Below are 12,439 nucleotides of genomic sequence, written 5' to 3' on the forward strand. Positions count from 1 at the left end.
AACAATTTGGAGGTTTCTCAAACAGCTACAGATAGATCTTCCATACAATCCAACAAGCCCTCTTCTGGGTATATATCCAGAGGAATGGAAATCATCATGTCAAAGAGATACCTGCACTCCCATGTTTATTGCAGCTCTGTTTACAATAGCCAAGATATGGAACCAACGTAAATGTCCATTAATAGATGATTGGATAAGAAAACTGTGGTATATATACACTATGGAATACTACTCTGCCATAAAAAAGAATGAATACTCCTATGGATGAGCCTTGTGATTCTTATTTATTTTTTTTGGCTCACTGAGGCTGGGTGAAACTTGGCTAGGATTGGCTCTGGGCACTCATCCTGAGTCTGGTAACCACTGTTCTGTAAAATTTGTTAATTTAATTGAGGTATCCTTGAAGGTCTTCAAATTTTTTAATTGGAGAAGACTGAAGAAGGTCATAGCTATGGTACAACTTTCCCCTCCTCTTCCCTCTACCGATACCTGTATATATCTTTACAATACATTTGAACAATTCTTTGCTGCATTGTCCTCTAATGGTTTTGTATGTGGCTATCTTGTCTCTTTCAATCAGATTGTAACGCTAGGTAAATAGAAAGTACTGAATAACTAGTTATTTACATTTATTTCTGTAATACACACTGGTATGCTGTTTAGAGGACGGGAGGCTATTCACACACGTGTGTGTGTGTGTGTGTGTGTGTGTTGTGGAAGTCTGTTTGAATAATCAAGGTATGTAGGTACATACACGAAAGGTGCACATTTTTGAAGAATTAAATGAGTTTTGTAAAGTGATAAAAAGCCTTGAGGGTCAAGTCTTCAACGTCATCTCCATTTCCTAATGAGGTTGGAAGGACTGAAATACCTATGGAGTAGATGTGGGTCTGCATTTGCGGCGTCTTTAAAATCTCTCATCATTTCTGATGATTTAGTAATAATGCAGGGTGTAGCAAGGTAGCTGAGTTTCTCCCAGAAAATATGAGAATTGTTTTTCATTTAATATACTTCTTTAACTTTAAAAAAACATAAAATGTTCCTTAGAGTGACAGTTGAACTTCAATATTTATGACTTTCTGATTGCTCTAGCAGTTTAGGAAAAAAATAAAAATGAGACCTCAAGTAAAATTTGAGTGGAAAGATTAAAATTCAAAATTATGGACCTTTTTCATTTGAATGAATAGTCACTTTTTTCCTATAAGTTTTATGTGCCAACCCAAGTTGCCCTATATTTGACAGTCCTTGAAAAAGTACTTAATGTCTTTCTTGAAAATATATTAATAGTTTTATTTTTTGAAAATAAACCCTTTGGATGAGTACAACTCCTTCCTTCCTCCCAGTTTTTATGCTCTGCTTTTGACTACAAATCAATCACACACACCATCCATCTTGCAAAGTAATGAATCATTTGGGGGCACGAGCTGGGGAGCATATGAGTGAATGAAAGTGCATAAATGACAGAATGTCATTACCTTCAGAATATTTTAATCTGCTATAATTTATGATATTCACATGGCTGATTTATGATATATGCTCAAAATTGTTTAATCATTTAACTTTTGGTGAATTCTTGTTTTTCGATTATATGTATTGTCTTATGACTAAATTAAAAAAAAATTCCCTTACCTAAGATGCAGCTCTTGAATCATTTCGTGATTTTGTGATTGGTTTCTTTTCTTCAAATAGCATATATCTACAGCTATTTAGCAGCGTATGTTATTAATGTCTAATTGATTTTGGGGGGAGGGAGGAATTATAGGACTATTTCCCTTCAAAGTGCATGTAATGTAACTTTTTTACTATAACCTCTAACTGCTGTAAAAAAGATTATGGATGTCACTAAAGAAAAATGGACACTGTCGACAATCTCAGAAAGAGAATAAAGAATCACAACCTTCCCCCTCAAAAGACTCAGTACACATGAAAGTTTTATTATATTTCATTAAAATGTTTGTTTTAGTAATGACTTAACACCATAACATTTTTTCCCCTTAGTTTTCCCAATTAAATAACTCCATCAAATATCTGAATGCCCACAAGGTGCTGGGAGAATAGCAGCAAATAACACAGACAAAAATCTCTGCCCTTGTGGGACTGATATTCTCATGAATCCTGATGAACCAGTTTGTTTATTTATTATTACTCTTTTTTTGAAACAAAATCTTGTTATGTGAGCTTATTGAGCTTTACATAAAAGACTCAAATAGTTATATACTGCAGCCTTACTAGTAAAATAATCAAAATGACTAATTCAGGATTAGATCCCTATGGGAGCATTGTGCAAAGGGATGTGGTAAAACACCCTTTTTCTAGACTTGGCATCTGAGCAGTAGCAGGTGCATATTGTAGTGAAGAAAACCAACCTAGCCATGAAGAAAGTAACAAGAGAAACAAAGAAATTATCCAGATTCTCTGGAGAAGGTATCATGACTATGTCCCCCCAAACATGTATGTGCGCACTTCAAAAAATTTCTGGAAAAATGAAAGTAACAAGAGAAACAAAGAAATTATCCAGATTCTCTGGAGAAGGTATCATGACTATGTCTCCCCAAACATGTATGTGCGCACTTCAAAAAATTTCTGGAAAAATGGAATTAAAAGATACTACAAATCTTTCCATTAACCTTTTTGAAATACACTTGTATGAAAACCTTCTAAAAGGCAGAAGAGAAAGGCATCCTTGCATTTGGTCTAAGAGAAAGGTTTTATTCAAAATATATCTGGAAAAAAAACTTAGTTGGCCAATTTTAGAATTTTGAGGATGGGTTAAAGTTTTAGGTAGAGGTGGGTCTCGATACAAATGAGATAAATTTATTTATTTACTCTTTATGATTACATTATTTTGTGAGTGCTTAGTTTGGACCAGAATTATATTTAGAATTTTTAGAATTTTACCTTCCATGTTTTAACGAATGAGATATTTACCCATTTGCCACTTTTCCTATCTAACTTATTATGTTTCTTGTTACACTTTAGGTGGGGGGACGTTCATTCTGAAGCCCCGGGCTTAAACTCCTACTCTGCTGCGAGTACTTGTCATTCATGTGAACATAAGCAAGCTTCCTCAACAAGCCTGTTTTTTCATCTACAAAATAGAGATAAGACTACAAACCACAGAAAGTAATGGTGAAGATTAAATATAATGTACATGAAAATGCTTTGAAACAATAACAAGAATTAGCATATTAGTTAATACTTTTTTAAGGAATAAAAATAAAACTCTGAGAAAAACGGGAACTCTGTATACTCAGAGTGTTCCCGTCACACCATGCCTTAGATTATAACTTGTGTGAGGCTGATACTCGGCCTGCTGAAAGCCATACCAAGCCCAACCTGCTCCGATCCCCAGTTACTCACTCTGGCCAGGCTGGTCCCAGATGGGACTTTGTAAGGGACGTACTTCCTGTAGATGTGACCAACTCTAGAACATGGAACATCAAACATTTCTCCTCCACACATCCAAACCTAAAAAGGGGAAAGGATAACAAAACAGAACAGTGAAGATGTTTTATAAAACAGAACAGTGTCCCTAAAGTACAGAAAGTATAACAAAACAGAACAGTGGAGATGTTTATGAATCCTGCTAATAATTCACACCAAAAAAGGAATTATTAGCAGGATCCATAAAACATCTTAAAATCTCTGAAAGTCTCTAAATCAATAGTTTCTATTTATCGTAAATGGTTAAACAAGAAAGCAAGCCACATTTTTTTTTTTTTTTGTCTTTTGTCTTTTTCCGTGTCCGTCCACGGATCGCAACCCTCAGTGTTGCCCCCGTACCGGACCGGGGACCGGCAACGGGATCGCAACCCTCGGTGTTGCTCCCGCACCTCGCTCAGCCAGTGAGCAGGAACCGGTCTGTATGTGGGATCCGAACCCTCAGGCGGGAGCGCCGCCGCGCTCCCCAAGCGCCGCACTATCCAGTGCGCCCCCGGGCCGGCCCGCAAGCCACATTTTTTTTTTTTTTTGTCTTTTGTCTTTTTCCGTGTCCGTCCACGGATCGCAACCCTCAGTGTTGCCCCCGTACCGGACCGGGGACCGGCAACGGGATCGCAACCCTCGGTGTTGCTCCCGCACCTCGCTCAGCCAGTGAGCAGGAACCGGTCTGTATGTGGGATCCGAACCCTCAGGCGGGAGCGCCGCCGCGCTTCCCAAGCGCCGCACTATCCAGTGCGCCACCGGGCCGGCCCGCAAGCCACATTTTTTAAAACCCAGATTCATAAAAGTGTAAAACCAAAATACTAGTTTGGTAAAATCATATTTCTGTAGACAATGTTTTGGCTTTTTTTTTAATTCTAGTAGAATTTTATTACAAATATTGCATGAAACTGGCATTTAATGCTTATATATCTTTTCATTTATACAGATATTTGCTTCGATAATCCTGTTGTGAAATCATTTGAAGAAATAACATTGGAATTTAAAATGTGAATTTGAAAATACAAATAAATAGCTGAATTTCTAAAACAAGTGAATGAATTGAGGAACACAAACTTATTCACACTTTAAATTTCATCTAAAATCTGAAACTTGCAGCAGTGCTAACCTTAAAAGTCATAGTTGCATTCTCATTCTCCCCACCACCAAACTTTTTTAGGTATCGATAATAATTGGTGGGTGATATGGGTTCAGAGAATATTAAACTCAATTGATGTGTTAAGATGCTGTACTTATACATAGTAACAAAAATTAATTGGCTACATGTTATCATTGACTACCTGCTTAGACAGACACATACTTAACCATGGTTTTGTGTAACAGACAATCCACTATAAAAGAACTAATTATCAAAATACAAATCCAGGCTTCATATAGCCTATATTTCTAGCTATTTTTATTGTGAGAAAAAACATTAAAAAGTTATAGATACTGAGATGGTTAATTATGTGTCAACTTGACTGAGCCATGTTGCTCTGATATTTGGCCAAATGTTATTGTGGATGTTTTTGTGAAGTTTTTTTTTTTGCATTATATCAACATTTTATTTATTTTATTTATTTATTTATTTTTTTAATTTTTATTTTGTCAATATACAATGTAGTTAGTTATTGTGTCCCATCACCAAAACCTCCCTCCCTCCTCCCTCTCCCCACTCCCACCCAGATGTGTCCCCTCCATTTTCTCGTTGTAAGAGCTTCAAAAAAAAAAAAAAAAGTTGAGGTTGTTAAATCTTCCTCCCCCCCATAAATCATCAGTATCTTTCAAAGATCTAGAAAGGTTGTATGCTTGTTCAAGTAATGCTGCCATTACTGAAAACATTTTCAATTTTCTTGTTGTCATTACCATTACTTTTAAGGCTATGGCACATTTATTATCCCATTTTTCAGATGAGAGAACTGAGACAGATAGAGATTACATAATTTGCCCTAGGCCACTCAGCAAGCAACAGTATTTCAATGCAGGGAGCCTGAAAACAGTTCTGGTATTCTTGATCAGGATACTGTACTTTTCCAATAATAACTCCTAATCCAAAATTTCCCATTTGGATAAGTTCCACTAGGTCATGATGAAGTAATAGGGGCTTTATTTACTCTCATGTCTAAACAACTATAAGGAAGATCCAACGCATGAAACATTTTTAGACAACAGACAACAGGCAGCACAGACAGTGATCCCAGAAAGAAAGGAAACTTATGAGGGGAGCCCAACGATTGTCACAGCTCCCTGCCAAGGAAGTCTCCAGACTGCAGCTCAGGGATGAGACTCCCAAACAGAGCCCAGCAGTCTCCCTGAGCTGAGGAGACGGAGTTCAAAGTTCTAGCCACGGAGGTGGCTAGAATTCATGGATAGTGTACTGGAGAGGAGAGAGCCCTGGAGACCTTCAGACAGTCCCCTTGGAATCCTCGACTGAGTGATGATCAGTGCGTATGTGTGCGGGGAAATTCCTAAAAGCCAAGAAACAACCATTTGAAAAGAGGAGGCAGAACAATTCCCTGAGCTCACACAGGGCTGGAAATAGTTCATGTCCCCACAAGGCAGAGTGAAAAGACCTCCTAATACACGGGCAAGGAGCGAAGTCCTCTAGCAATTACTAAGGCAGTAGGAGGACCAAATTATCCTTTGACAAAAGGCTGTTCTAGAGACCTTCCATGCAAGCTTCTAAGGGATCCAATTGTTTCCAAATAATTTAACAGCACTTCAGAACAAAGACCAAAAATATTTGAAGTAATGCAAAAAACCTCAAAAAACACAAAATTCACAATATCTGGTATCCAATCATTCCTATTTAATAATAAAATGATCATGAAAATCAGTATTCTCTAAAGAAAAATTACCCAGAAAATTACTCAGAAAATACTCAGAAGATTACCCAAGGAAGAAATGAAATCAGAAATTACATTTGAGGCAAAGGTGTCTTCAGCAGCAAAGCGCTCTTTCTTGGGACTTATGCCAGAGGGTATCACAGGAGAGAAGGGAGAAGGAAAGACTCAGCTACACCTGAGAAGAAGGGACAGAACACAGTCTTCTCAGGATAAGCCAAAAATTTCCTGGGTGGTATTTAATTGAGAAATTATTATGGTAGCTCAGTAATTAAACTGGATGACAACAAGCAGGAAGAAAAAGAAACGAAATAGAGAAGAAAGTAAATGTTAGCAAGTACATTGGGAAAACTGATTTATTTGAGGGGCAGGAACTTAAAGTTGAGGGCACTGTCTTTCCTACTGCAGTACACGTGGTCCCCTCACCATACTCTGCACCTGTTTCCTGGTTCTGCTCCTTTTTCCTCTGTTGAACTGAGAATCTCCAGGGGAGGGAGCTCAGAGTTTCTGGTCTGGGCAGAGTCTTTCAGTACCTAACAGACAAGAAGAGCTTAGAAAGAAGAGTCAGTGGGATGAAGTCGAGATGTCAGGACAGATTCGTCATTCCCATTACAATTTTCCTCTTACAAACACAGAAGCTTCCAGACTGCAGAAGTGCGGACACTTGCAGTATATCATCAATTCAGTAATGCCTTCTTGCACTTCCTGAATAGAATCCTTTTATGTGTGGGTAAAAATTATCAAGAGCTCATAGCATCTCTGTTACTGATTGCAAAGAATATATAATATTTAGCTTTCATTTCTGCCTTTTTCATCTCATTTCAAAAGAAGTCTCTAAAGGAAATTGTTTAAATTGTCTGTAAGACATTGATTGATAAAGAATCCTTTCCTCTCACATTTAGCCTATTTCTACTTTCATTTACTACCAGTGTGACATAGGAGGAAAAACTCAATATTAAATACAAAGGACATTGAATCTGTGAAACATTTAAAAAGGACACTGTTCAATCTCCAGAATATTTAGTACATGCAATGGACTAAATGTTTGTGTCTCCCCAAAATTCATATGTTGAAATCTTAATCCCCAATGTGATGGTATTTGGAGATGTGACCTTTGGGAGGTAATGAGGTCGTGAGGGTGAAACCCTCATGGTGGGATTAGTGCCCTTATAAAAGGAACCCCAGAGAGCTCTCTTGTCCTGTCTTCACCATGTGAAGATACAATGAGAAGTCCACAGTCTGCATCCCGGTAGACAGCCCTCACCAGAACACAACCATGAAACCTGATCTCAGACTTCCATCCTCCAGAACTGTGAGAATAAATTTCTGTTGTTTATGAGCCACCCAGTCTATGGTACTTTGTTATAGCAACCCAAACAGACTAAGAGTCTTTCCTTTTTAAGATATGGCAAAACAACTTACTAGACACACAGAAATGAAATTCCTGCTAATTATTTTCACAGGGTCACTCTAACATAGTGTTTAAAGATTTTTTGTATCAATTTTCTATCGGTGTATAACAGATTCCACAAACATAGTGGCTTAAAACAACATGCATTTATCATCTCATGGTTCCGTAGGTCAGAAGTCCATGTGGGCTCGGTTGGGTTCTCTGCTAGTCTCACAAGGCTGAAGTCTAGGTGTCTTATCTGGATCCTCTGGGGAAGAATCTGCTTCCATGCTCATTTAGATTGTTGGTAGAATTCAGATGCTTGTAATTGTAGGACTGAGGTCCCCACTTTCTTGCTGGCTGCTGACCAGGACCACTGTTAGCTCCTAGAGGCCATTTTCATGGCCCCCTGAATCTTTCATCTCAGCGATGAGTAATTTTGTGTGATTAGGGGAGGCCTGGCACGATCATCTCACCTTCTTAAGGTGAACTGACTAATAACCTTAATTACATTTGCCAAATTGCTTTTGCCATGTAATAATTATGAGAGTAAACCAAGGAAGAGGGTCATCTTAGAATTCTGTCTACCACCATTTCCAGTGAATCAAAATTTATGTCTTCTGTCAATAACCTTCCTAATTCTTAAAATTCCTCCCATCAGAAATTTTTCTTCATAGCTAAGTCGCTTAGGAAACTTCTGCCCAGATATTTTTTTATGCTAAATTCAGTATTGAAAAACTATAGAATTCTAGGATTTATTTTTTTCTCTATACTGCCATTATGATCACTTAAAGGCATAAATCTGAGCATATTATGACTCCATTGAAATCCGTCAGTGGTTTTCTGTTGCTGTTAGGGTAACGTTGTGACTCCTTCACGATATTCCCAAGGCCTTGCATTATCTGGCCTTTGCTTACTTGTCTCTCAGTCTCTATCCCTTGCTCCCCCCAGGCCTGAGCTATTTTTAATTCCTTAGAAATGACCAAGTTTCCCTCCTTAGGGCTTGCTGCCATAGTTGCTTTCTCTATAGGCAATTTCCCCCCTTCTCTTTTCCCCTTCTGTTTCCTATCCCTTACCTAGTTCTTATTTACTTTCCAGATTTCAGCTTAATAAGCACAACTGAGCCCCCAGATTTGGTTAGTACTCCTGTTTTATGTTCTTATTCCATCCTGTACTTTCTCTTTCACATAATTCATTAACCAAGTCAACAAATGTGCAGTGAGCACTTCCTATGTGCCACGCATCGTTCACCAGGCTGGAGCTATAACGTGTGACTGATTCAAAGTTCTGAGCACATGGGGCTTTCTTTCAAGTGGAGACAGCACTCATAACTGTTAATTAAGTGGTTTATTTGTATGTTTCTGTATAATTTGCTTAGTGTTTTCTTTTCCTCATTGAACTATAAGTTCAATGACTATTTTATTCATTATTATATCTCCAGTGAAGGGCTTAGCATTTCACTGGAGATATAATAATGTTAGTATTATTATAAATATTTCTTGAGTATAACATATACTCAAGGAATATTTGAATAGTGGAGTATGATCACCTCTTGTTTCAATTATACTTATGCTGCTACTTATGTAGAAGCTCCTAAGGCTTTTCCAATTTAGTGTTGTTTCATATAACCTGGGGGCCACCTTGCTTGTTACCACAAGCGCTCCATGTCTATTGTCCCTAATCTTAGATTTGTTTTTGTATCTATAACATAAGTATCACCATGCACACCATGCACTTCCGTATTTTTTTCAGTCTTCTGATAACTATGCCTATTTCAGTAGAAGCATCCACATTCTGACACAGTGGAGAGATATGTTTAGGTAACGGCGTGGGAACATGCTTCATTAGGAAAGCACAACTCTTGTGGCATTTATCAAATTCTTTATTTGTTCTGAAAGACATGGTTTATATTTTTAAGACATTTCCTGATAGTATGATGTGATGATAGTTAAAAAAGAAATCTATGACATGCCATACTTAAGTATCTAATTTTTAGAGAAATGTTTTACATTTACAGATGTGTCTTCTTTTGACAACATAAATATTTTCAAGAAATGTTATTTTATCCATGAATGAACACAAGGCATTGTTTTCAGAATGTAGTCCAAACTGACTGAATAATTGAATGTTTGTCTCATTTTTAAATCACTTTTCAATTTCAGCCACAAATTGGAATTTAGACATAGAAAATGTTAAATTGGATGGAATCATATAATTATACCAGTCACATGGAATATGAAAGTAGTAAGAAAATTGATTGTCAGAAGGATAATAAGGAAACATTACTGTCAGGTATAAGATGAAGCATAATATGTAATATGGAAATGGTGATCTAAATTCTCAAAAAATATTTATTAAATCATTCAGTTCCCAAACTGGCTATTTCTCTAATCTCATCTCCTACTCTCCTCTCCCTCCCTCTCTTCCTCAAGCTATTCTGGCTTCTCCTCTGTTGCTCCCACAAGCCAGATACTCTCCCACCTTAGGGCATTTGTACTGGCTGTTCCCTCTGCCTGGAATTCTCTTCTTCACAACTCCACATGGCTGACCTCCTCATCTCCTCCAAGGCTTAGCTCCAGACCCCCCTGCCCCTAACACCCTCTCATTCTGCACTCTCAGTACACACTCTTCTTCACAACTCCACATGGCTGACCTCCTCATCTCCTCCAAGGCTTAGCTCCAGACCCACCTGCCCCTAACACCCTCTCATTCTGCACTCTCAGTACACGTCTCCCTTCTCTGCCTCTGTTCTCACAGCACTTACCACCTTCTCACTCAGTAGATACCTCACTTATTTATTATGTTCATTGTTTGCCCACCTCTCCCCACAACAAAGGCAAGGATCTCTGTGGCTTTCATTGAGTGATATATCCTAAGCCCCTGGAACAGTGACTGACACATAGTTGGTGCTCTGTGTTGAATAAATTAATTAATGAATTAGTCACTTACTAATATAAAGCAAGGTTAACTCCAGACAACTGAGTTACCTGATGATAAGTCATTGTGTAGCTGTCATTAAAAATAACAGCTATGAGCTTTAGTATATACAAATACAAATTTCAAGGTAGTAAGGTATCTTGAGCTTATTTTCTTCCACAGATTATTATAAAATAAAGAAATGGCTAATGTTAAAAATATAGCACACTGTATTTAAATAAGCAATTAAATTTCTGGGACTGGAAAATAATTTTCTAATTGGATGGTATGATTCGGGCAGGTTAAATTTGAAAAACGTATTAAGACTAGACAGGCAACCACTTTACCATCTATCTAGAAATTAAAATATTAATTGTTAACCTGAAAAGCTTTGGTGTGTAAATGTTGAAAAAGGCCTGTTTATCTTTAAACTACTTTTCTGAACTGGATGTAATAAAAACTACACCTTTTGGCCTGACGATCTAAAAAGGATAACTCTGGGAAGGTACACCCACACGTACACTTGGTTTGCTTTGTTCTTAGAAACCTGGGATTTGAGATTATTCTTTGAGATAGGGAGAAAAAAAGAATAGCTTATTTTGATCTTTTCCTATTATCCTTTTCTATTTGTTGGTTAGAATATAATAAAAGCAGAAATTGGAAAATGTATCTACAGTCTCTAATGAGGATATGGTAGATTTTAGTTTTAGGAGAAAAATCTCTAGATTCTTGAGCTATGTGCTTAGGATTTTTTCAAAATAAGAAATGCTCTATCAGTATAAAAAAAATCACGCCCAAGCTAACTTTCATTTAATGAATTTCTAGAGGTCTCGAAAGTGGTAGCAGGACTTCAAGGAGACATTGTCCACAGGATCACTGCTTTTAAGATGGTGAGTTCATATTTTCAGTAACACTAAGAAGCCTTAAAAACAGTGATTAGGGGGCCGGCCTGGTGGCGCACTGGAGAGTGCGCCGCTTGGGAGTGTGGCGGCGCTCCCGCTGAGGGTTCAGATCCCATATGGAGACCGGTTCCCGCTCACTGGCTGAGCGCGGTGCGGGCGCAACACAGAGGGTGGTGCGGGTGCAACATGGAGGGTTGCGATCCCGTTACCGGTCAGTAAAAAAGACAAAAAGTAAAAAAAAAAAAAAAACCCAGTGATTAGGGTGGGAAATGAGACTTTCAAAAGATATATCACTTGCTGGTTTATGTGAAACGTTAAGTCTTGGGGAGGAGAAAATGGATTTGAATATCTTCCGAGTGTTTCTTTGGGTAAAATATTATGCTTACGGTCATAAGCCCTCATTTCCCTTACTCATTATTCTATACTTTAGAAGGTGCATAAGAGACAAACCGTCTGCTTTTCACCATATTTCCATATGCCTTCAGATTTTGAGTCTATTGCTTACATTTTCTGGATTTACTACTTGCTAAATATAAACAAAAGTTCCTTAAGCATTTTTTAACACTGGCTTTCTGTAGTGAAATGACAACTTCCTTCTTTTAGGAAGATATCCAAATATATGATTCTCCTTTGCCCCTCGGTTGGGCCATCGATCATGTCACCTTCCTAATGGCAGGGGCAGGAACATGACTTGGGCCAGGAGAATTGGAGTCCTTCCCTGAGGTTTCATCGCACTGGAGCCACCTCTCTGGTAATGAAGAAGAAAGTGAAAGACAGGGCTCTCAGCGGCTATGTCTGAGGGGACAGAGAGGAGTTTGTGGGGGAAAAATGCAGCGGACTCAGAGAGGGGAAGAGGGGAGAGATTAAGGAAAATGTCCTAGAAGCATTTGAGGCCCCCTAGGGCCTTACCCATTTTTCTGACTTTTTCAGTTTGGTTACATAAGCTTCCTCCCTAATTTGCCCTTTCT

At 38.1% G+C, this 12,439-nt stretch overlaps 1 protein-coding gene across 1 annotated transcript in view; it reads right to left on the bottom strand.

Annotated features, from left to right (window-relative positions):
- The window catches only part of LOC103599726 (polypeptide N-acetylgalactosaminyltransferase-like 6), a 207,824-nt gene that overhangs the window by 89,001 nt on the left and 106,384 nt on the right, over window positions 1–12,439 (bottom strand). Inside the window, exon 5 of the mRNA XM_008583880.1 lies at window positions 3,361–3,468. Within this exon, the coding sequence (XP_008582102.1) occupies window positions 3,361–3,468 (108 nt within the window). The remainder of the gene's footprint in view (window positions 1–3,360; window positions 3,469–12,439) is intronic.

Source organism: Galeopterus variegatus, unplaced genomic scaffold (genome assembly GCF_000696425.1).
Source record: "Galeopterus variegatus unplaced genomic scaffold, G_variegatus-3.0.2 Scaffold3069, whole genome shotgun sequence".
NCBI classification, from domain to species: domain Eukaryota; kingdom Metazoa; phylum Chordata; class Mammalia; order Dermoptera; family Cynocephalidae; genus Galeopterus; species Galeopterus variegatus.